At 41.1% G+C, this 21,063-nt stretch overlaps 1 protein-coding gene across 4 annotated transcripts in view; it reads left to right on the top strand.

Moving 5' to 3' along the window:
* The first annotated feature begins 452 nt into the window (after nt 1-452).
* ktn1 (kinectin 1) overlaps nt 453-21,063 on the top strand; it is a 36,162-nt gene continuing 15,551 nt past the window's right edge. Inside the window, exons 1-18 of one of the 4 annotated variants that reach the window (XM_054796618.1) lie at nt 453-714; nt 12,544-13,265; nt 13,765-13,929; nt 15,180-15,281; nt 15,383-15,513; nt 15,599-15,703; nt 16,764-16,904; nt 17,274-17,380; nt 17,533-17,677; nt 18,787-18,883; nt 18,972-19,156; nt 19,314-19,403; nt 19,507-19,544; nt 19,633-19,723; nt 19,812-19,880; nt 19,977-20,014; nt 20,096-20,186; nt 20,294-20,362. In XM_054796618.1, the coding sequence (XP_054652593.1) occupies nt 12,545-13,265; nt 13,765-13,929; nt 15,180-15,281; nt 15,383-15,513; nt 15,599-15,703; nt 16,764-16,904; nt 17,274-17,380; nt 17,533-17,677; nt 18,787-18,883; nt 18,972-19,156; nt 19,314-19,403; nt 19,507-19,544; nt 19,633-19,723; nt 19,812-19,880; nt 19,977-20,014; nt 20,096-20,186; nt 20,294-20,362 (2,385 nt within the window). In that variant the 5' untranslated portion in view covers nt 453-714; nt 12,544. Of the gene's footprint in view, nt 715-781; nt 1,027-12,543; nt 13,266-13,764; nt 13,930-15,179; nt 15,282-15,382; nt 15,514-15,598; nt 15,704-16,763; nt 16,905-17,273; nt 17,381-17,532; nt 17,678-18,786; nt 18,884-18,971; nt 19,157-19,313; nt 19,404-19,506; nt 19,545-19,632; nt 19,724-19,811; nt 19,881-19,976; nt 20,015-20,095; nt 20,187-20,293; nt 20,363-21,063 lie in introns of those variants that run through there. The other 3 variants (XM_054796620.1, XM_054796622.1, XM_054796619.1) reach the window with 3 other exon arrangements.

The raw sequence follows: 21,063 nt of genomic DNA, 5'->3' as shown, positions 1-21,063 counted from the left end.
TTTATTTGGGCCAAAAGAACATTTAGTCCAATTTCAATGTAGTTTAACTTGTAATTGTGAAAAATAGAGACTTTTTTTTATTATTGAATCTCTTCTCTTAAGCCACCTCTAGTCTTCTGTTTTTTGTTGACAAACATGTAATCTTGAGCCAGTGATCTAGAACAGGCGTCAAAGCATATTGTAGCAGCTCCTTTGCAAATACTCCCATAAGCTGTTAACAGTACAGTGTAGGGATGTCATCAAGAAAATTGTTACCTAAATATTTAGACAACTGAACTAATAAGGTTTCTTCCCAGTAAATACGTGTCATCTGGATAAAGTCTTAATATTTATATTTCCACAGAGAGATTATTACTTGTTCGTTTTAATGGACTATGACAGAGGCTTTTTTACTTTGACAAAAACGTCACAAGGAAGCACTGCCGAAGCAATGTAACCACTCCTCGTTTTGCTTTTGATGTTTGTGCGATGTAGGACTACAGGATGTCTTAAGCGGACGGTGCTTTCTGTTGATAATGGTTGTATTTTCAGCGGCTCAGTCCGGTGTGTATTGAGCTGTACATCAAGCGCCCTCTTGAGTCTGGCCCGCCCAGTGAACGGAAGGCAGTCGTGTGGTTAGCGCAACTGAAGCCAGGCTGCCCTGGGAAGTGAGGAGGCTGCTGGCTGAGAACAACGCCATTTCACTGCTAAGGAAACAGTCCACCCTAACCACAGGTAGGTTTTGGGGAATTCCTTGATATGAATACACTTATATGTCGCGGGGCAGCCGCGTAGTAGAGCTTTACCCGCAGCCGAGCTCTTCTTAGGCCTGGGAACGGCCCCCAGGGTTGAAGCGGCAGAAGGGAACAGCGGACCGGGTCAGAGCATTCAGGAGAGGAGGCGAAGGAGGAGGAGGCTGGGTCACCGACGTAGATGAGGCCCGTCAGGCCAGATGTCCACGCCTCCTGTCCGGCTAATGAGGAACACTTCCTCCCTGTCAACGCCTTGTTAGTCACTTTTATGACGGACTACTTTGCTGTGCAGCGGGTTAGTGCTTTTGGCTAGCATGCTAGCTCTACTGCCATGGTGCTGAGCTTTAACATTGTGTGGTCACTACTGCGTGTGAAGCTTTGAAGTGTAAATGTCGATCTACATAGTAGTAGTTCAGGTACTTGTAAAAATGACACAGAGTCTCCTGTCGCATTCATGGCCCACCGATAAAGTCAGCTTTTATGATTTAATCGGTTGTGCATCAGTTTGTTATCTATTAGGAAAGGACAGCTGCAATTGTCTTATTCCGTAAGGGCGACTCACACATGGCCCTGCCACCCATTGGCCATTTTCTTCTGTCATGGCTGACATGCTCGACGTCATTCTCTAAAATAACGTTATGTTCCAGTTTGTAATTATGTATGAATATACTTGGTGCTAGAGCCTTTCTGATTTAATGTGACAAAGGGGGTTAAACTTACAGTAACGTTAGAGGACTACCAGGGAGTCCTCCATTCGTACATAATTACTTGTTGACCTCCTTAGCTACTGTCCTCTACCTTTCTTGTTAGCCACCTTGGTCCTTATTAGAGGGCTCCTTACACTCCATTCATGCAGTAAGTTCAATGAGTCTCATTTACTTTTACAGACCAGAGTAATTCCAGTCTGTTAATATTTGTCCACCATAGCCTATTGTCCTCCTTTGCACTTTGGTTCATGCTATTTAGTGTTGTCAGATATCAGATAATGCTCTATTGCCAGTTTGCTCTTGTAACATCTTAAATAATAATATTAATAATAATAATTATTAATAATAGTAATATTCGTCAACGATTAAAAAAGTTTTAGAGGTCCTGAAATAGTGCATTGCCAAAAATACAGCCTTGACGCTGGAATTTGGAATTTATAAGTGTTTTTAGTACAAGCTTGACAAGAAACACAGTTTTGTCTGTAGCTTTAATGCTAATGAGGTGCGTTTTGGCCATTTCTGTCTCAATAGTGTGTGACTCCAAAAAGCACTATGGTGCACTTGATGCACTTTTTGCATATACACTGTAACTTGACACCTGTCCAACATAATAGATGCCATATATCACAACAACGTAGCATTAAGGAGTGGGACAGGAGAACACGATCATTACATTGCTAACATTACAGTCGCAGCAACAACATAATTGGTTAGCCTGTTTGCTGAAGGAAAAACAAAATGATACATTTGAATTTCATAAATCTCATAAAATCTTTTTTAATATAGCTATCCTTTTGTGAAGTGGTGGGTGTATACATGACATGGTCTCATTAACTAGGGGCAGTCCATTTTGATATCATGTCCATGAGGGAATGAGTTTTGTTCATGATGTCATAAAAACCTGCAACTTCAAAAGTAACCGTTTTGAGCTCCTCTTAGAAGTGGATCAAACCATTGCAGAGAATTGATTCTTCTCACGTTGGGTTGTCATAAATAGGCTCTAGGGTTACATATTACTAACATCATTAACTCTTTGGAGGCCAGGGTAGGATTTTGTGTTTTTACGTTGTTTTTACCATAATATCTCAACTTAAAGGAAAACTGCACTTTTTGGGAATTTTGTCCATCATCCACAACCCTTATGTGAGACATGAACACACGTGTCTTTCTCTTTTCTGTGCTTTCTAAAGATATAAAAACAGACATCGCATTATTTTTAGGGGTGTAACAATTAGTTTTTAAAACTTCTCGATTCGTATCACAATTCGTGGTTTGCCGATACAATTCAAGGACAATATTGGTTCCATTTAGAATGATAGGGCTTGAAACGATTCAGTAACTTTAAATCGATTCAGTAACTTTTTAGCTAAAAATTCAGCCAGTGTGACTGTAAATAAATACCTGGATACTGGACATTGCAGGTGAAGTTTCCTAGATTCCCATTGTTTTTTCTTAGGGAATCAGGTATGAATAAATAATGCTGACATACTGAAGAATACATTATCGGTGAGTACAAAGATGAATAAAATGCAATACAAAATCAGGATGAAAAGAGGGCGGTATAGCTTGCCACTGCCACGATTACAGTAATTATTTACTTTAAATAGCACAATCCAAACCTGCACTTTGCAGCCAATGAGGGACATTGTGTAAATTCCTCAAGAAATTAATGTGGTATGGTATCTTCAATTAGGTGTTGAAACTTTCTCACTTGCATGGGGCTGATGGAAGCAGGGGCTTTTTTTGGGCTAATAATCCTCATCAGAGAAGCCATTTGAAAGAACAGTGCAGCAACTAGGAAGAATACATTGACAGAAGTATTGCAGTGCATATATGTTAGGAATGTTACAAAATTTTGAAAATGTATAATCAAGTTATTTGTGTCTGATAAAACATGACTTGAACTTTAATTTGATGCCTCATTCACTTCTCTACCCCAAGTATTAAACAAGTTAAAGCAAATTTCATACCGGAAAATGGTGTCTTTGGTTCCCATTGCTTTACCATTGAATCAAAACAAACGCTGTGATTGACCCACTGACCGTGGCAAGTACAACCGTACTACAAAATATATCATAACATAGGCTGTGACATTTGTTTAAAAGTAAACAGAGTAGCCATTTTTTGATCATTAAAATCAAAAAGTCCAGGGAAGAAAATAAAGTGTCCTAAATGCTGCTGCAGCACACTGTATTCGTTTCCACTCCACATTACTACTTGCATGTACAGTGTTCCCTCGCTCTATTGCGGTTCACATTTCGTGGATTTGCTTTCGCAGATTTCTTTTAGTGCTTTTGTAAATGTTATTACACCATATGAACGTTGTTACAGGCCGAGCCTGGCCATTTCCGAAGAATTGCATTGCGGGAAGTTGAGTGTCTCTCTCTTCGCTCTCTCGTCTGTCTGATTGACAATGGTCTGCAGCCAATCAATCTCCTTCTTGCCGTCCTCCCATGTCTCCTGTGTCATCGCTAGCTTGCTACCTTGTAAATGAATGTTCTGTTTGTCTGCAGCAGTATCTTTTAACAAGGATACCAAAAGGCTACATGCACGGTCACAGGAGTGAAATAGATGTGAGTGACTTCATAATGTCTTGTGTTGATCATTAAGGTTGATCATTAAAATTCTAACAGTTTGAACTTTTTTGAGAGTGTTTAAACAAGAGCGAAATGTGACAAAATGTTATTGCCTGTCTTAGAAAAGTGTATAAAGTGTATGGTGAAGGGTTTTACAGCTTTAAAACCTGTATAATTGTAAAAAAAAAAAAAAAGAAGTTGGCTACCTCATGGATTTCACTTACTGCGGTAAAACGCGATGAACGAGGGAAAACTGTACTCAGTAATTCCGCGGCAAAATTAATATAGTTTGCACCATCAGATTTGTATGGAATTTCACCTCGGGGGAAAATTAATATATGTTGCACCATCAGATTTTTATGAAATTTCACCTGCAGATATGAAAGTGAATTTATATCCTACACACCGCTTATCTTGTCCTCAAGCTCCGATCCATGATTGGACTTAACTTTAAATATACCCAATAATATGAAAAAATTGCATTTTTTTAAGTTCTTTTGGACTTTACGCCACCCTGCACTTGAAAAGGCCGAAAAAGATCATCGAACGCTTTACCAACTCAACTCCAGTAATTTTCTTGAGTTTTATTTCACACTTCAACCATTTAGAGGAGCACAGGTTAGGTTGATAACCTTAGAATCAGAGAGGAATAGCGTTAAATTACTCATTACTTACTATACAGTTTGTAACTTAGGAAAAACAATAGCTGTCACGTACCAGGGGTCTCTCTTCTCTTGTTACAATCATTTGAATAGTTGTGACAAAGATACTTGGAAGTGTCTTCGTTTTCTCTTTCCATTTGATTACTTTGTACAACCGTAATATTAATGTGTAATAATGTGTACCGGGTTCAAAAGACACGTGCTTTTAGCATCACAATTGTCATAAGAATTGCAACATTTTTCGATGAATACACCTGCAGTCATGTGACGCTTATTTTTAACAATATTCCCAAATGCGCCATATTTGACAGAACACCTCCCACTTGCAGTTGCTCCTCTACGGGTATCAAGATGTGAAGAATTGTGATTGAGAGTTGACTCGTGGGTTGACCAGGTTTTCTTGGACGTATTTGGTGGTTGCTGCCGGGTAACTTGGGGAAACCTTGACCTCACCGTCCCTTACAATAACACTACTATCAGCATTGGTACGGACTACTTGCGTTAGCTTATACTGGCCCCTCAGTGCATTTTGATGGGCAATCCAAGCGATATCGCCAATTGAGACGTTCCGTTCCTTTGTTTGCCATTTGCTCCTCACAAAAAGGGTTCTACCAGCAACTTTGCACCGTTTTATCCAGAACTTGTTTACTGAATCTCTGCTTGAATGAAGTAGCATCTTTTGGAGGGATAAACCTTCGAACAGGAAGTTACCAGGGTCTCCGCATGGACTGGGTCGGCCTAGCAGAAGAGTGTTTGGACTTATGTACTCCACGCAGTCCTCGCAGCTCTGTATTTTTGCGTCGATGGTCTTTCATTTGCAAGATTGGTTGCCATACAAAGGAATGTCTGGAATTCTCCCCAAGTTAGGACTCCATCTCCTCCAAGATTAATAAGTGCCTGTTTAACTATTTTCACAGCCGCCTCTGCTGCACCATTCCTGTGGGGTGAATTTGCTGGGTGGATTTTCCAGGACCACTCCGTCCCACATGTCGCGGATTCTTCAGTATTGGATGATTCGAGGATGGCCCGAAACTATTGTCCTTGAAAACTACTAGTCTATGGAGTGTGGTGGTTAGAAACTCTTTGCCACTCTGGACCAGAAGAAAGGGGTCCCTCAGTGCATTTTCCTGTTCTTCTCCTGCGATACGATCTTCTTGGGTTTTCTCTGTGTGAGTAGCCACCTCCCACTTTGGCCCAGTACTTTTCCCTTCTCTCAGTTAGAGCTACCTTTTAGCGATTCGTCATACCGAGGCTATCAACTTTTACCAACTTGGAAAGGCTGCTGAACGTCTACATCGATCAGGGCTTTGACTGCTTCACCTCTGGGTGTGATTTATTGATGTTGTCTCTTGACACAGCAGTGAGGCAGGGAATGCTCTTCTCTGGAGCTTGTCTACTCGTTCTCTAGCTTGAGATACAACTTCCACTGCAATTTTTTTAGGCCATACCTCAACCGGCCCTTTCAGGAATTCTGGTCCATCTTGCCACGCAGAGTTTTCCTTTAGGTTGTCTGGGGTGCATCATCTTGTGTTGAGGTCCCCAGGAATCCACCACCAGTCTCCACCCGGCCCAGCTTTTTGTATATCTCCTATCTGGTTGGCAAAGAAGGTCTGGTATTTGGAGCTGTCTCTTGGAATAGCTCCTAAGACGGTTAGACTGTCGACGAGGTGGAACCAGCGGTCAACCTTCAAATGCCTGTATTTCAATTTTTCAATCTTACTTTGCCATGTATTTCCTGATTCAAGCTGCAAAGACAGCTCCACAGACTTCTCCTTTGACGGCTTCCCCCTTCTGAACTAGTGGGGTCAATTTAGCTTTCGACTCAACGTGCTTTGTCCGTTTCCCAGCTTTTACATCACTGCCCCATAGGTTTTGTTGTTTCCGTCTGAGAATGTGATTCCGATCAGCTCTCCCTGCCAGTTGACTGGTGTTAAACTTCAGGTTGTTCGGGCGGGGGCGGGCTTGGTGTCCCGAGTCTTCTTTGCTGGGCTGCCTGCCTGGGGGGGCTGGTGGGTGGGGGTGGGGAGGGGTCCGGGTCGGGTGATGGGGCGGGGACGGGGGGGCAGTCCAGGGGGCGGCGTTGGTTGACCTCCGGGGTGGTGGGTGGGCGGGGTGCTGCATCCTGCGGGTGCCGGGCGCCTACTGCTGCTGGGGGCGCCCGTGTGCAGCTGGTGGCGCTGGCTCTCCCTCGCCTCCTTTGCCTCTGGTGGTGGGGCGGGGTCTGCCCTGGGCCCTCCTGCTCAGGTGCCGCGTGGGGTCGTTCGGTGTGGGGTGTGGGGGCTGGCCTCTCCCCCTGGTGGGGGCGCGGGTGCCTGAGCCCAGCTGCCCCTGTGGAGCTATCTCCCCTGGGTGGGAGAGTGGTTTGGGTTGCCCCTTTTTATTTATTTATTTAATTTAATTTTTTAATTTAATTTATTTATTTTATTTTATTTTATTTTACCGATTTATGTGTGTGGTGTATGTGTGACAAAAAAAAAAACAACTTCAGGTTGTTGCTACTTGAATATATTCTTCGCACATTTACAAGACATTTCCTAGTTGACTGCGCACGGACAGTGTTAGATTTTTGCATCGCTAAAATACGGGGATTGTATTTGTAACATTGCTTTATTAGGCAGATTGCATCATTGATTATTAATTTTATTATTTAACAATAACAATGCTCTTGGTCAATCCAAAATGTTAGTAAATCTCAAACTTGAATATTTAACGACGTGAAAGTGAGGTTTTGGCTTTTTTTGAGAATATCTCTGTGTGCACAATTATTAGGCAACTATTATTGTGCAGAATTATTAGGCAAGTCAAAAACCAAACTACACTAGGTCCCCAACTTACGAACATTCAACATGCGAGCTTTCGGAGATACGAACACAAGCCGACTGGTCTATTTTTTTCATGTATTTTCCCTTTTAGTACTTAACTCCATTATTTATACTGCTACATGCTTGACCAGTAGAGGGCACTGTGGCACTGCTAATGGGACCAACAGACGCTGGGGAGAGAAAGCTAAATGGAAAGCTAAATTGTAGCTGTACGATGCAACGCGGACAGAGTGTGTGATTAAAGTTTATGAAGAGTTAATAGGCCTGCTTAATTCTACACCACCCACAGAACACTACCTCTTTTAGAAGAGTCTGACGACAACGGTTTGTCCTTTTTTTCAATATCTCCTTCTCCAACTCCACCACAACGGCGTATGCTCGACCACACCTCTTCAAAGGTAAATAACATTTATCATTACGTATTATATCATTTTTATTGTTTTTTTCATTAATTATCCTGGTTTAATATTACTACTGCATCCAAACTCATATTTACATACATACGCATATACTGTATATGTATACACGTACATGTAGTACCAATATCATTGGTAATATTACCTTTTCCCCGACTTAAGAACAATTCGACATAAGAACGGTCGTCTGGAACCAATTGTGTTTGTTAGTTTGGGATTTGGTGTATTCCCATTCCCTACTGTATTTTAATTTTTTAAAAGTCTGAATAATAAACAAGCAACACAATCAAAAATAAATCAGTGACCAATATAGCCACCCTTCTTTTCAATAACAAGGAAAAGCCTTTCAACCATGGAGTCTTCATCATTTGACCATCAACTTTTTGTGCAGCAGCAACCACAGCCTCCCAGACACTGTTCAGACAGGTGTACCTTTTTTCTTCACTGTAAATCTTACGTTTAAGGGCCCACAAGTACTCAATAGGGTTTAGGTCAGGTGAGCAAGGAGGTCATGTCATTATTTTTTTAAGACCTTTACTAGCTGGCCATTAAGTGAAGAGATGGAGCATTGTCTTGCATAAAAATCATGGTCTTCTTGAAAGATGCACTTTTGCCCGTACCACTGTGTGAAAAAAGTGGCAGTAGGTTTGGGAGTTGAGGTTTAGTCCATCTTCAACCTGAAAAGGCCCAACAAGGTCATCTTTTTTTTTTCCTCGACACCTTTCTGTGACCCTTTTTTTTGCACTTGCAACAAAACATTTTATATCTTGGCAATTTCAAGAGAGCTGCATCGCTATGAAAGATGTTTTATAGTTCTTGACTTTTCAGAGTCTTACATTTCTTTTCTGACCCAAGCTGCTTAATAATTGTGCACACCCAATAAAGGGTGTTGATATCCTAAGGCCACACCCTCCCTCAGTACACACATGCACATCACCTGGTATTCTTAAACTCAGTAGGCAAGTTTATCCAGCTTGGGGTTGGAAAATATGCATAAAAATGAGAATATGATGTAAATACTGACTTGCCTAATAACCGCACACAGTTATGTGTTTTGGACTGGACACGCCGTGCTGGATGATGTCACTAAGCGTCACTGCAACTGTAAACTACAGTTACTGTAAACTACCGTAACTGTAACTACCGTAAACTACCGTCCAGAGGCATACAAAATGTCCTTACTTTGCATATTGTCCTCATAAATGTCACATAAAAGGAGTTTCAAATAAGGACAGATGAGTTAAATATCAATACTGAATACAGTGAATGAACTGACCAAAAGAAGCAGCGAATCAACTGTATTTCACAGGTCAGCTACAACTCCCATGACCACCACATACGTGGAAGACAGTGATGTCACCGACAGGCAGACTGTCACGAACGTCTGTATCATTAAAAGTGCTAAAAAGGCACATCCATATAAAGCCTGCAATGCTTAAATCCAATGCTTCATTTTCTAGTATCGATTCAATCGATTGCTGACCTTTTAAACAATGTCAGCTCGACATACAGGTATATGTCGTGCTGAATGGAAACTTGAGAACCCATTGATGTAGTTGAATCGTAGGAATATCAATCGATGTAGTAAATGGCCGCTATATGCAGTCAGATATTGACCAAGGGAGACAAAATGGGTGGCCGCTGGCCGCGTTGGACAGGTGACTGCTATACACAGGGTCTATAACATGTAAATTTGCTACGGGGGATTTTTCAGTGGCTGCTATAGGCAGGTGGCCGTTCTATAAAGGTGGCCGCTAAGACAGGTTTGATTGTATCAATAAATGATTTTCAGATTTCTCATATGAGATCTTGCATGACAGAGTTTTGAAATATAGAGGCATATTCTTTCAAAAAGTATTGCTCTATTTTCATGGGCGTTCACTTTCAGACATTCCACTTTATTCAATTAATGCAAGTTTCTGGTCTTGTTTCTGAACACTTTACTCTGTGTCCACATTAGACACATCAGGGGGCTTTTCCAGCCGAGCAGTGAGATTCCAGGGAGCCAATAGCCTGAGAAAGCTTTGTCCTCCAGGCTCATTTTTGATGCATTATCAAGGCTCATTCTGCACGGGAAGACACACACACACATCCTCCTCTCTAAAGCATTGGACGGAAAGAAACCATAACTTTTAGACGACCTGAATTATGCATCCTTTTAACCAGTATAGAAATGGGACTACAACAAGGAAAAAAAAGTCAATGGCCACAGGCATATAGTGGGACATTAACGATCTGCTTGTTTCAGCTAATAACTCTAAATACTAGTTTTTACTTTAATATATTTAAACTTGTGTTTAAATATATTTTCATGGCTTCACACCCGAGCTGATGCCTACTAAGTGTCAGGAATGTCATACACTTTAACTAAATGAATAGAAAAATGAAGCAGTCCTGTCCCACTATTACCATAAAACATCCCATTCAATAGCTAAATTAGAGCACTTTTTAAATATTAAGTTGTTTTTTAATCCACTCAAAAGTTGATTTACTTGTTCAGAAATCCCAACCCTGAATGGCGGACTGGAAATCAAATTCAAGAATACAATATATCCTCTGCTCTAAAATACTGTATGTCCTGCCCCAATGTGGTGGGTCACTGGGTGGGTCATTCGCTTTAAGAAACTGGCACCACTCCCCTAATAGATGCCTCCTTTTCTTTGGGTCACAAACATCTTTTCACGGCAATATGTTTTCTTTGGGTCACAAACATCTTTTCACGGCAATATGTTTTCTTTGGGTTACAAACATCTTTTCATGGCAATATGTATTCTTTCCGGGCTGAGGGCGACGGCGGCGAACATTTATCCATGTGTACAATCAAATAGGCTATAAAAACCCCTTTATGCTAATCAAGAAGCCGATTTAAGACAATAATTAATATACACTTACCATTCTGTGTTTTGACGGCAACCCATCTTCATCTCCATGTTTTAAGGCTTAAGTCCATCTTCTGCAAGTTCTGTTTTATCTCCAAATGTTTCTTCTTCCTCAAACTATTGACACATCGATGAAATCTTCACTATAATCATTGTAAACATCCTCTGTCTTGTACACAGCTATGTTCGTTTACCTGAGTGATAGTATCCCGATGATCTCACTTCTGGAAATGAGGCTGAATTGCGACTGCTAGCTCGGCATGGCTGGCACCGTGAACTATACATGTCATTTTTGCGAAATTACTGCTGTGTTGAACATATGCACAAACAAAATATAACATATTTAAGCAAAGTTGATGAATCAAGTCAGGGACCCTTCAGGAGAACAAGTATGTGGCGTGGCACATTCTAGAGCAAGGGCTGCAACATTGACATTGATTCAACATTGTTTATTATGTTATTATATGTATTACCTTATTTTTTTGTTTCCCTAATACATTATCGCTAACAGATTCCTGGTATTCTCTGCAGTTGAGTAAATAAAGGAAATACAGTAGTACCAAACCTTTCACTCGTCACAAAGTCTTGCCACGGAGAGTTATTCTTAAATGTATTATCAAGGGTAATCTGCTTAATCCAAATGAGTAAAGAGGCCCAGTCTGTGACAGTGCCTTGTCCTTTATTACTGCCACAAATCTTGGATGTAAAATGGGATAGGGATGCATTTTTTGTCAATCACCATTGGTGCCACAGCAGTTGGAAATCAAATCACAGCTGTGTTTTTGCATAGACTAATTGCGCCAAATCTGAAGAGATTACAAATATTGTCACTGGAGAAGTGTGACATTACTAGGATGTGAGACAATGTTTTATGTCAAATATTTGATAGATGATAATATTTGATTGATAGGGTAGATCTTGCGCAGGTTCATGCCCGAGACCAGGGATCTTGGACTCAAAACGGTTGGTGACCATTGCACTATACTTGTCACAATACATGTCAAAAAAATCCCTTTAAGTGGGCAGTTTCAGGACACCTCAGTGGATGACACTTGAATGTGGGCATGTTTTTTGCCTTTTGTAAATTCATCCTGATAAGACCACCTTGTTGCCCATGTGTTCATAGAGGAAGAGAAGCTTGATACAGTATTAAGACAGACATCAACCGTGTTACACCTATTTGTGTCTTTATTTTTGTTCCCTTCTTATGCCAAGTTGATGACCTATTTATTTTATTCGTTCTCCATGGACGTAATGTAAAGGCAAGGTGGATGTTCATTTGCTGAGCAGGGTCAATGTTGGATAATTGGATCATATTACTGAGAGAGGTCAGGGTGCTGTAAGCATTATTGATGCGCCAACATCTCCATCAGGCGATATTTTATAATTGTGCCAGTTCACATTCCACACACCTGTTGTGCTTGTTTGTATCAGTGCAGCTGACCTTCAGATATACTGTACAGTGCTTTCTTCTGGGTCATTATTAATGAGCAGAAAGATTCCTTATAATTAGTGGTGTACTAATATAGCATTTGTTTTTTGTTATGTCTTTTGTTAGTTTGTGAAATAACCAAAGTGGTGGTGTGCAGGCCAATAACGAACCACTTGGTCATCCCCCCTGTACAGGAAGGGGGACTGATCATCATCCCCCCTGTACAGGAAGGGGGACTGATCAGCTGACATATACAACCCCTTGAATTGTCACTTTGAGGCCATGCGTTTTTAAGGCCATTTTTTCCCTTTTATGCAGAATGGCGTTGGATATCTACGACTCTCAGTACCTGCTCATCTTGGTCCCGTTACTGGTGGTCGCCCTCCTCTTTCTCTCCTTCATGCTCTTCACTAAGGAAACATCCTACGATGAGGTGCTGGCCCGGCAGAAACGCGATCTCAAGCTTCCGCCGTCTAAGCCAGATGCCCGCAAAAGGAATGAAAAGAAGAAGAGTAAGAAGAAGGAAAGTGCCACTGTGGCTGGAGGAGGGGGTGGTGGTGGCGGTGGTGGTGTTGGAGGGGAGTCAGAAGAGGACCTGGGGGACTTTGAGGTGGCTGATGGTGCCCGCAGCACCACCCCAGAGATGGTTGAGGACCCTGAGCCATTGGTTGTAGTAGCCCCTGATCCACCAGCATCTTCTCCCCATGTGCCTGTTCCAGCTCCAACAGAGGCTTCTGTTGGTTTGAGGGAGAGGAAGAAGAAGGAGAAAAAAGCAGCAAAGGCTGCTGTGGCTGTTGCCGCCGCAAGCACCAGCCCTGCTATGGTAGCAGCAACGTCTCCCCCACCTGAAGAGCCAGAAGTAAACAGCTCCAAGCTGGTCAGCCACAAAACAGAGCCATCATCAGTTGCCAACAAGCAGCCCAGCCCAACATCTCCACAGCTTGAGGTTCAGGTTCAAGTTACCCAGGCTGCTACTGTGGGGCAGACTCCTCCACAGGCTTCTAAGAAAGAGAAGAAGAAGAAGCAAAAGTTGGAGGCAGGTTCGTTGCCTTGAAAACATACGGTTGTAAAGCTTCTTGTTGTTCAAGTGAATTTGAACTAGAATCTAAATATTTATGATTAAGTGACTGGTAAGAGTGATTTAGCTTTTTATAACATACAGTTTAGTTCAATTTGTTGCAGTATTGTTCACATCAGATCAACTCTGATCAGGCTTGCATTTCCATCACATCACCATGCCAGCATGACAGCATATAATTTGACAATTGAAAAAAAAATCATAATCCACACCATTTTGAAGGCAGACAATTCTGCTGACCAATCAGCGGACAGCAGTGGGTCTAGCTCCAGCCACTACAAAGTTTCACATCATGGTTCGCTTTACAATGTAAACGGAAGCAAACTATACTGCTTGATGTAAAGAAGGCTTTAGAATGAGGTAGACCGCCAATAATGGCTACTTATGCTTAGTGCATACATTAGTGATTAAGTTGAACTTCTCGATTTATAATTCTTTAAGCTCATTCTGTCTTCTTGCAGTGAATGACCAGCCGCCAGAGCTCAAAGTCGAGCAGGCTCCGACCCCAGCCAAGAAGGAACCGCCTCTTGTGGCTGAAATCAAAGTTCTCGACAATGCCGCTCCAGCAGCTTCAAGTGCAACGGGCAGTAAGAAGAAGAACGCCAAGAAGCAGAAGACCGAGCCTGGTATTGATAAAACACAGATCATACACTCCTGCTCAAACTTTTTAAGACCAGTCGAAGAAATGAGAGAATTTACACTGTTTGCACTGTTGGATCTTAAGGAGTTTCTAAGTAGAGCTTCAAAATGGAAAAAAAGGACAAATGGGAGCGAGACAAAAAAATGTTTTGCGTAAGCAATTTATTGCAAACTAGCATTAAAGTTCATCAGCTCATATAAAGTTTTAAGACCACAGCCTTTAAAAGCTAAAATCTAGGCAAAAATCTGGATTTAATGTTATTTTCTGTCAGGTTTTTACACTGTCATGATCTCTTGACAAAAAAAAAAGATTTCTTTTCGTATGCAGTGGGATTGTTGGGTGGCATAAGCAAGGCCTGTTGCAGCATGTTATTGCTGCTGAGGTTGGATGCAGTACGACAGTCATTTGAAACTTATTCAGATATCCTGAGGGTTATGAAACAAAAAAAGTCAAGTGGTAGTCCCCAAAAAAATACCAACGCCCTGAGCCGGGGAATTTGTTTGGCTGGCCGTCAAGAAACGGGACCATCTTTGGCCCAAATGAAGGTTGTTACTGGTGCCGAGTACAGTCCAATAACAAGGTCTTCAAAGGCCTCGTCTCCCTCAATGCCACAAAATTGCCTTTGTGGGAATTACATGAGAGGACCAAACAAGGGACATTGAAAGGTGGAAAAAAGTTTTATTCTCTGATAAGAAAAAAACCTTGACTGTCCTGATGGCTTCCAACGTTACTGGCATGACGAGATCCCACCGGAGATGTTTTCCACACGGCACAGTGGCTGGGGCGCCATCATGGTCTGGGATGCTTTTTTATTCATTAAGTGGAACAATGGAGCTTCAGGTAGTGCTGGGGTGTCAAACGGCAGCCGGTTATGTGTAGGCACAGCTACTCATTACAACTCCTTTTTTGAACATTTTATTTCTACTTTAGGGTTTTTTTTTGTTTGTTTGTTTTTTTACCTACGGCCTTAAACATTTATCAGCTGGCAAACAGCCTATTTCACTTTAATGCTTGTTTGCAATAAAATACTTAATTTTTTTGTCTTACTTCCCAATTCTTTTTGCATTTTGAAGCTCTACTTAGAACATCCTTAAGAGCCAACAGTGCAAAATGTCAATTCTTTCAATTTTCAACTGGTCTTAAAATTTTTATCAGGAGTGTATGTCAAATTGTTAGTGGATAAGTGCTCAGGACTGACTTCTGAAAGTGATCAATGTCTTTTCCCCTCCAATCCAGCTGAGATTGATTCAGCAGCTTCTGCCAACCACCAGGCAGCCCACAATAATGACGTACCTTCCAAAGGAAGTGGAAAGAAACAGAAGAATGAGGCAGACAAAGGTTAGAGAAGAAAAAAAATAACTTCACAAATTCATTTGTAAAAATACTACATCAAACTTCACAAATTCATTTGTATGAATACTACATCAATATTGTAACAGAAAAAACAGAGGAGAAGCTAAAGGAACTGCTCTCGTCGCTGTCCACCATCACCTTGTCAGAAGCCGAGGCTGTCAGCTTGATTGCTGTCCTCCGAGAGAAGAGCCCCTGTGCTGGGAACACCTGGCACAAAGTGAGAGACTTAGAAGTGCCGGATTTGAAGTATGAAAATGAACAGGAAGTTTAAGTTGTTATTTTATCCCATCTTTGACAACTAGTCTGCTGGTAAATCTGATCCGGCTGCTCAGGAACGAGGGCGTCTCCTAACTACTCTTGAAGAGGAGGCTTCCATTGCCAAGGATAAAGTCAAGCAACTCAGCCAGGTGCACATCCCCATGCTCTTACATATACCCAGCTAGTTGTGTAATGTACTGTGTGTATTTTCGACATGGATTTCCTGTTGCAGATCATTTCTGCCAAATATTTAACAGATGTGAATGAAACCTCTTACATGAGGAAATTAATTCAGCCAGCACAGGCTTTATACATTTTCTTTACTATAAAGAAAATGTACTGTTCCTTAGTATTACCATATCTACTGTATTGTGTGGAGATATGGGGCAATTATAAAAGCAATCTTCACTCACTCAATGTACTGCAAAAAAGATCGGTGAGGATAATTCATAATGCCGCGTACAGAGAACATACAAACCCTTTATTTTTAAAATCACAGATATTAAAATTTACTCTTTCAAGCCTCTAAAATAATGCATAAAGTTTACAATAACTTGTTACCCAAAAACGTCATATAGTATTTCTCGATAAAAGAGGAGAAATATGATCTTAGAGCAAAATTTAACTTAAAACACGTATATGCAAGAACAACACTGAAAACCCACAGCATTTCAGTCTGCTGAATTAAATTATGGAACGGATTGAGTAAGGAACTCAAACAATGTACCGAGATGAGCAAATTCAAAAACAATAGAAGCAGTTGATGTTGGCTAAATATAAGGCAGAAGAGTCTTGATTATTATTATTGTTCTGTCATGCATGTTTTTTATTTTTTATTTATTATTACACTGATTATTATATGAAAAATATTACATGGAATGCAGGAAGTGAATAATATGTACTGTACTAGATGTGGAATAGATGGGGGTTAGGATTAAATAAGCTTTGCTTCTTCCTACTCCTTTTGGACATGTGAAATGATGATTCATGAGATGTATTCCATCGTAACCTTCATGCATGTTCAAGTAAAATTAAACCAAACCAATGGATTGGAAAAATACCAACCCATCATAAAAAGTTGATTAAACTGTTGATGGGAAGTTGCACACACACAAAAATTGAAGAACAGACCAACCGACAATGATATAAACATGGCCTCATTGATAACTGTTCTTGATAATTTTTGTCCGTCTTGCTACTGTGCTTCAGGAGCTCCAGGTTGAGAAGCAAAAGACGGCCCGAGTGGAATCCGTGATGAGAGACCAGTGTGCAGCAATGGAGAAAGAACTGGGCAACATGCAGGCCAAAGCACAAGGAAGCTACCAGGAGCTCCAGACCATGCAGATGAAGGTGAGTGTGTCATGCATTGCTTGAACAATTCTGCAAATTAAAATGCATTAAAGTTCTATCATCATAGCAGTTGTTGACTCAATAATTTTGTAGGAACCTAAATGCAGTTAAATTAATTCAGTATGTGGTTATTCTCCTTTCTTTGGTCATTGGCTGTAGGGTAGATTACGTTATTCAAGTTGTTCATTTTAACTTAAATTATCACAGTCACTTCAAATTCCTTACACTCGCGTGGCTACATCATCTTAATGAAGTCATAAGTGATGGAGCGGTGTCATATATTTGTAAAAAGTAATTCAAGAGGTGTTAAGACTGTTCAAAGAAGCTGTACATCTTCCTCAAACAGATTTTCTTTGTGTCACTCTGTAGTTTCAGCAGCTGAGGGAGCAGCTGGAGAGTCAGATCACTCGGCTGCAGCAGGAGAATGGCATCCTAAGGGATGCAGTCAGCTCAGCCTCCAACCAGATGGAGAGCAAGTCAGTACAGCACCACCAGCTTTCAGCTCTTGATCCATAACATACTCCATAAATCCATAAATACTCTTCCAGCATCTCTCCACACTGCAGCTATTTATTTTTGCGAAGTTCATCTGTGTATGTGCTTTTTGTTTGCTTGTGTTGCTCGGCAGGAATTCTGCCGAGATGAACCAACTGCGTTCTGAGTACGCGGCGCTGATGAAAGAGTTGGCGGACAACAACGGCAAGCTGCAGCAGGAGGAACACCAGAGGAAGTCGCTGGAGGTCAGCTACAAGCAGAAAGTGTCTCAGCTGGAGGTATGGTGAACCAGATGCATTTTGTGTTTTATTTTAAACATTTCCAGTTCCTCTCGCCAAAGCACAAAGCTCCCCGTAACCTTAGCGTGCCACCCACGTTTTGAATCTCTTTCATGGGTGTGGCAGCATTGCCAGGGGAATGGGAGGAGGTTCAAGTAGAAGTCCAAGAGTGAGGTGTGGGAACTAGTGCACGTGTTGAGAGGATCATGTTGCCTTTGGAAGCTGGGTTGTCGGAGGCTTTTGTTCGTGTAAAAACACCACCTTCCTGTTTGACACCCAAATTAGTCTTTCCTGTGTTTTCAGTAACTGTGATCAGAATGAATTTGAGTGTTGTTGAGCAACCTGGGTAAGTTTTTCCTGAGAAACTACAGGTCAGAGAAAAGGTTTTAAGAGTTTTCTTCATTGGACAATCCAAAAATAATGTAATTCTAAATGTTAATACAGTAGTTCTAAATGGTGATGTGAATAGAGCATTGTAAGATTGATCAAACTGGGAGTGTCCCGATCCAATATTGATATGAGATATTAGGTCCATATCAGGAAAAAGGCCTTCATCTAAAATCTCCGTTATTGGCACTCCGATACAAGCAGTCGATTCCAGACTCCTCCCCAGCACGTATATCCAGCAGCGGCTGGATAGAGCCCACATGATCAGTCATTGGCTTAATTACCAGTCCTTCTCAATGATGAGTAAAGTCTGGTTTAAATTCTTTATTGAGCACCTCGAACTTTGCTATATTATGCCTAGCCACCACTACATTGTCGCTAAAACTATACCCCGGATGCATAAAGAAATAAATGGGTCAGTTTTTCTCTTACTCGCTGTTGCTGATTATTGATCTCTGAGTGATGTGACTTGATCAAGCTTTTTCTAAAGTGCCACACTACAAAATAAGTAATAAAAGTATGAGTCGTGCTGATATCTGATTGATATCGGTATCAGCCGACATTTGAGGCTGTAATGTCGGTATCGGATTGGAAGTGAAAAAGTTGTATCAGGACACACCTAATTGTAACTTCGTCAAATTTGTCAAGTACAAAAGAAGATTATATTCAAACACTTGTCTTGTATAAATCATGATGTAAAACATTTTATTTCCAATCTCCAGGCTCAACTACAAGATGCTAAGCGACGCTGGGAAGAACTGCAAAACTTCCTCCATAGTGTCAACACAGACCGGGAAAAACTTCAGGCCTCCAATCAAGGTGATAACTCATCCCACTATTCAACATTTCTAATCTGAAGGAGTTGAGACAAATTAAACAACCCAAATGGTTTGTGTGGGCTTTACAGAGCTTCATAGTCAGCTGATGACAATGGAGAGTGAGCTGAACAACAAGAATAAGGAGCTTCAGACCATGCATAGCAGCCTGGCTGAAGCCATGGTGTCCAAAGAGCGGCTGGAGCAAAGAGTGATGGAGCTGCTGGAGGTGTCCCAACATAGTATTCCTGATGACTCTTTGCAGGCTCGTGCTCAGGTGAGGCCCCCAAAATCTAGCTTTGAAGGAAGGAAATGGGCTTGAGTTTAAATGGAGCAGCTAGACTGTACTATATTGTTTTACTTCCACCATGTTGATAATGTGATACAATACAGAGCAACTTCTTTGCCTTTTAATCATGTTTGTTAATAAACAGGATCTCATGAATGAAAACAAAAGTCTTCAGGCCCAAAATGGTTCACTGCAAGCACAAAATGAGAACCTGCAGGCCCAGATCTCTACACAGGTATATAGGTCACTAGTCTTCTTTTGGTCATCATTAGATATCCGCTCCTATAGCTGTAATTGTGTAAGTAGGCTAATGAGATTTTTGTCGTTTCCCCATTTAGGCCAGCCATGTCTCCCATATTGAGGAGCTACAGAAGCTGTGAGACTCTTACCTTTTCAGATGTAGAGGTTTTATTGGGAGTTTTGAGTCAACGATGCCTTGTTAATTTGTTACTCATTTTGTCTAGATTGGCTGAAAAGGAGTTGCAGAGAAAGAGCCTGGAGGATTCTTTGAATGCTGAAAGGAGCAGCGGAGCCAGTAGAGAAACAAACATGCAGGTCAAAAAAGCGTATTTGCACCATTTTTCCACGTTTTTGTTAGATTATTTAACTAATATGTAATACAGTTCAACTGGTATTTCTGTAGGCTTTGCACAACGAGAACATGTCAATGAAGGCAGACATCCAGAATCTGCGGGCACAGATTTCTGATCAGGTGTGTACTTAAATTGTCTTTGTAACACAGAAAAGCTTCAATGATGCCACATTGTTCCTCTGTTTGATGCACCCGCTCTTTATTCCACCCATGCAGACTGCCTCTCAACTGGCTTTGGACCAGATCCAGAGAAGGTGTGTAAACCTATCTGTGAGGGGGGGGAAAGTGCAATTTGTAGTAGATGAATGCCCTTTTAAAATATGGTCTCATTTCAGTGTCCAGGAAAAGGAGGAGAACATGAAAACGGTAGAGAGCCTCCTGGAAAAGGGGTTGATTGAAGTGGCTAACAAGGAAGATGAGTTAAAGGTCCCTCTTTTCATTTCATATTTGAGTATATCATCCCTCAAGTGGATCTGCAATTCGTTGCTGCTTTGTAATCTTCCCTATTTTAATCATTTATTTCCCTCATCCAGACTGTGAGAGAAGAGAATGAGGTGCTAAAGCAAGAATTGGTTTCCCTTCAGGGAAAGATTGCGCATCAGGTGAGTGTTAAAACTGAGGAAATATTTGTTTTAAGTATTTTTCGACCACACAGGCACACACACAAGAAAAATAATTACAAGGGGAAAAATCATAATGTGAAGAACTTCTTGCTATTTTATCCACACAAAACTAAACACAGCAGTCAAAAACCAGCAGCTGCTGTCTTTTTTTTTTTAGACCTGCTATTCTAGAGGGTGCACCTGCTGATTCCAGTTTTGGCCAATACTGTTTTTTTTTTTTTAACTGACAGCATACAACTTCAATGTTCCAATCTTATTTTGTTGGAAAACATTGCACAATGCCCGTGAAATAATACAAACTTTGTTTTCACTCGATTAACTGCACATGAGGTTATTTTCTTAAAGGTAAATGAAGTTTAGAAAATTGCTGTCCAAACTACAAAATTCTATCAGTTCTTCTAGTCTTTTATTTTTCACATTTTAAGAACAAACAAAACATGCACAAGAGGTTACATTGCAGACCTGATTTGAGGCTCTCACCAAAAGTGCACAGCGACCAACAATGGCCGGTCCCCCAATGCCATGAACTCCAGAATTTTCCTCATAGGAGCTTTTGCTGTTTTCACTCCTGGCTTGTTGGTTCTGCTAGCTTTCGCTTTAGCTTGATTGTTAGCTGTCAGTCTGGCAGAGCAAAATGGAACAGTGGCTGACTTTCAGACCTTTGCAGAGGTTTATGTGAC

This window comes from Dunckerocampus dactyliophorus, chromosome 13 (genome assembly GCF_027744805.1).
Source record: "Dunckerocampus dactyliophorus isolate RoL2022-P2 chromosome 13, RoL_Ddac_1.1, whole genome shotgun sequence".
Lineage (NCBI taxonomy): Eukaryota > Metazoa > Chordata > Actinopteri > Syngnathiformes > Syngnathidae > Dunckerocampus > Dunckerocampus dactyliophorus.
This window is presented reverse-complemented; position numbering and strand designations above follow the sequence as displayed.